The sequence below is a fragment of the Priapulus caudatus genome, unplaced genomic scaffold (genome assembly GCF_000485595.1).
Source record: "Priapulus caudatus unplaced genomic scaffold, Priapulus_caudatus-5.0.1 Scaffold163, whole genome shotgun sequence".
NCBI classification, from domain to species: domain Eukaryota; kingdom Metazoa; phylum Priapulida; class Priapulimorpha; order Priapulimorphida; family Priapulidae; genus Priapulus; species Priapulus caudatus.
The window spans coordinates 20,557-24,679 of record NW_014577224.1 but is presented as its reverse complement, the minus strand read 5'-3'; the positions used below and the strand labels follow the sequence as shown (position 1 = coordinate 24,679).

Sequence of the window (4,123 nt, the reverse complement as noted above, 5' to 3'; positions counted from 1 at the left end):
TGACGTACGCATTCCCAATGCGCATAGCGATCGGCAAACGCAGCGCTTTCCGATTGGTAGGTGAATCCGCTCTTCAAACCGAAGTGTACCGGTACGTCATAGTTCAACAGAAATGGCGCTCAGTATATTCGCCGCTCGTCACTTCGAATTTTTGTAACAGGTTATATTAGTTTAATACAGAGTACTGTGATACATAGTAAGTTCCAAGATAGCGGAGAAAAGTTCGTGTTGAGAATAAACCCAGTTTGGAAGTTCTAGTCTCTGAAAACGCACCAGCAAACCGCCCTAAGTGATTCACTCAGGGGTTCCTCTACACAAAAGGATAGGGACGTGTTGTAACCCTATCCTGTGTTTGGGTTACATTATTGTATCTATACTAGTACTAGTAGTAGTAATATTACTAATGCTACGCTGAGAGGGTCTATGCCCCCCAGGGTACTGCCAGAACGTACCCTGGTACTATCTAATATGCCGGACCGTACCTCGCCTACTCCACTAACGAGTCTAGGGAGTCGCCTACGCTTACTCCCTAACCCTAACACTAACTAACCCTAACCCTAACCGTAACCCTAACCATATCAAAATTCGTTACCAGGGTACGTTCCGGTATACCGGACCGTACCCAGGGTACGTTCCGGCAGTACCATGGGGGACATAGACCCTATGAGCAATACTACTAGCACTAGCGGCCCGTATTACATGTATTCGGTGTAACCCCTTCCGGCCTTCGCTCCTGTCACTGTTGCTTGATTTAGTTATATGCTATATCCCTGTTGCGGGAGCGAAGCGACTACACAAGTAGAGGTATATGCTAGCCCTCGTTGGCTCTACCACGACATGGGGCTCCAAACTATCCATTACCTGAGCCGGCCAGGGCTAGACTCGGCTCTACCTCCTACTGTATACTAGTATATCTTTACTAGGAGTCGTATGCTACATTACACTACAGTGCATTGTACTGTACAGTCCTACTCCTACATGGCACTGCTAGGTAGCAGTAATACTAACAAGGGCTTATTGGGGAATCTAAATCAAATAATTGTTTAGAGCCAACCTAAAGTCGTGACCGCAAGGCATAAGCAGGGGTCTACTGTCTCTGTCTGTGTATAGCTAGCTCTACTCTTGTAGCGCATGGCTCAACTTTTTGCATATCATATACTAGCTAGATTCAATAATGTAACCCAACAAGAGTAGGGTTACAACGCGTGCCTATTCTTTTCTTTGGAGGAGCCCCTAAGTGATTCACTCAGGGCGGTTTTATGGTGCGTTTTTCGAGACTAGAACTTCCAAACTGGGTTTATTCTAAACACGAACCTTTCTCCGCTATCATGGGACTTACTATGTATAATCACAATACTCTGTATTAAACTAATATAACCTGTTACAAAATTTCGAAGCGACGAGCGGCGATACTTCGAGCGCCATTTCTGTTGACCTGTGACGTACGCATTCCCAATGCGTATAGCGTTCGGCTAACTTCGGCTCTAAGATCGAATGCATCATGGTGTGCCTGCTGTCACTCATGACGACACCAGAGCCAGCATGTCAGGCAACACAGGAACCGAAGTTAGCCGAATGCTATGCGCATTGGGAATGCGTACGTCACAGGTCAACAGAAATGGCGCTCGAAATATCGCCGCTCGTCGCTTCGAAATTTTGTAACAGGTTATATTAGTTTAATACAGAGTATTGTGATTATACATAGTAAGTCCCATGATAGCGGAGAAAGGTTTGTGTTTAGAATAAACCCAGTTTGGAAGTTCTAGTCTCGAAAAACGCACCATAAAACTGCCCTGAGTGAATCACTCAGGAGCTCCTCCAAAGAAAAGAATAGGCTCGCGTTGTAACCCTACTCTTGTTGGGTTACATTATTTTATCTAACCATATACGGGCAACTGTTATCGAAAACGACAGTGAGACTTTGCAGCTAAACATGTTTACTAAGCTGTAGCCAGCAATGTAATAGAAAAGTGTGCTAGCCGGCAAGATAAATGCCCTGACTCTAGCCTGCCACTCTTAAATCAAATTCAACTCACCATAGTTTGAAACGTTAGAAAAGTTTAGGGTCGTTTATCGAACGCAAATAAACCTAAAACAACAGTACGTGGCCACGTCTGATCTAATTTACTGGCATACAGCGCCTACGTACTGGCAGCGTCTATTTACTGGCTACGTCTTATCTTTTATACTGGCATGCAGCGCTAGTGAGTGGGTACTGGTTAGCCTGCCATCCTGCAGAGATTCATTGCCAAGCTGTCACATCCTCTCACTGTTACATGTTAGCATAGCCCTGTAGCGGGAGTAAAATGCTACTTAAATGTAGACCTAACGAATAGTTCGATTGTACAATAGTGAATGGGTCCCAAGAAAGGTCCAAACTAGAGTGGACTATGCAGTGATACATCATCAGATAACAATTAAACGCATATGGGGTTTAAACCTATGTTGTAAGCCTGTCGTATATTACTGTGATTAGTAAATGCATCACATTGTTTTCTTTCTTCAATTTTTTTTTTACTTTCAGGAACCCATTCAGCAAAAATTTATCTACAAAGTCTAGCATCATATTGCCACAAGTAAGTGTCAAGGTTCTATGTATAATACCCTGTCCATACTAGTCCTTGTCTAAATAGTAAAGCTGACACCTAATACGCCCATTTAATTAGAAGCTCAGCTCATAGGGTCTATGTCCCCCAGGGTACTGCCGGAACGTACCCTGGGTACGGTCCGGTATACCGGAAGTTCCGGAATGTACCCTGGTAACTATTTGATATGTTTAGGGTTAGGGTTAGCCCGGTTAGGGATACTGGTTAGGGTTAGGGTTAGGGTTACTGGTTAGGGTTAGGGAGTAGGCGTAGGCGACTCCCTAGACTCATTAGTGGAGTAGGCGAGGTACGGTCCAGCATATTAGATAGTACCAGGGTACGTTCCAGTATACCGGACCATACCCAGGGTACGTTCCGGCAGTACCCTGGGGGACATAAACCCTGGCAGCAGAAGCTCCACAGCTTACAAAACTTTTCTGTGCTTCCTATTCAATCTGCACGGAGCGTAGTGTTATTTTAATTTGGCTCTACTGAGCCAATTATGGGTATATAGAGAATGATAAACATCTCTTTGTGAGTTGACACCCCTAAGAGTAGTGTGGCAAAGCTATAACCAGGATTTTGGTGAATTGGTGAAAATAATTATGATTCGTGGTCCATCCACGATAATTACAACAGAGTTCAAGACTTATGCAGGGTTCTATTTTAAAGCAGGAGTTAACAAGTCATGTAGCGCATCGTTGAGAGTAGGATTGGCTTTGATGAAATTATCTCACTCTGTAACCATGATTCTTGATTGATTACAGGCTATTTCATGACCCTCACTGAATTGATCATATCAGTTAGATGCAGCAATATAGTCACTAGATTAATGATAATTTTTTATGTAAATGTGAAAATGGATTGTAAAGATGTGTATGTAATTACTTATTTATTCATTATTCTTTCCATAGGATGAGAAAAACTTCCAAAGAGAGGTGGCTAGATTGCATCAGTAAGCCATTATTATATTTAAATGTTTTAGAACTAAAATTAGGACATAGACACTAGGCAGTAGCATTGACCAGTTTAGTCTCAGTCAAAGATTATAATTATCAGATAGTTCTCTTCCTGAAACCTTCAACTATGAATCGATCCCGGTTATAGTGTATAAAATTCAAAGCCAAACCATTTTTACACATTTTAAATTTAGGAATGAAAATGTGCAGTAACTGTTCAATTTGGTTGTCTTTCATGTAGATTGGATGAAGCCACAAAGAACTTGTATAAAGATACTAAGAAATACATAGATGCTTCAGCTGGTAAGCTTCCATCAAAATTAACCTGTGAAAAATGCATCGGTGACATAAAAAGCTATGCATAATAAACCATCGTTATATATGTAGAAGTTTCACATATATACGTGCGGCATGTTAGCGTGCGGAAATTTTGGCTTGTTCCGGCGCAATTTCGTAGTCCGACAACACGTGGCCGTAGAACGCTAGCTTTCTCATCCTGAACAGACACTTGGGTAGATTTGCTGTCAACCCATTCTCTACTAGTTTAGTCAGTACTTTGTCCAAGTACTTGTCATGATC

At 42.3% G+C, this 4,123-nt stretch overlaps 1 protein-coding gene across 2 annotated transcripts in view; it reads left to right on the top strand.

Moving 5' to 3' along the window:
• Positions 1 to 4,123, top strand: part of LOC106806482 (bridging integrator 3-like) — a 17,881-nt gene that overhangs the window by 2,336 nt on the left and 11,422 nt on the right. For both annotated transcript variants that reach the window (XM_014808441.1, XM_014808440.1), the window contains exons 2-4: positions 2,525 to 2,576; positions 3,500 to 3,540; positions 3,786 to 3,847. In XM_014808441.1, coding sequence (XP_014663927.1) covers positions 2,525 to 2,576; positions 3,500 to 3,540; positions 3,786 to 3,847 — 155 coding nt within the window. The remainder of the gene's footprint in view (positions 1 to 2,524; positions 2,577 to 3,499; positions 3,541 to 3,785; positions 3,848 to 4,123) is intronic.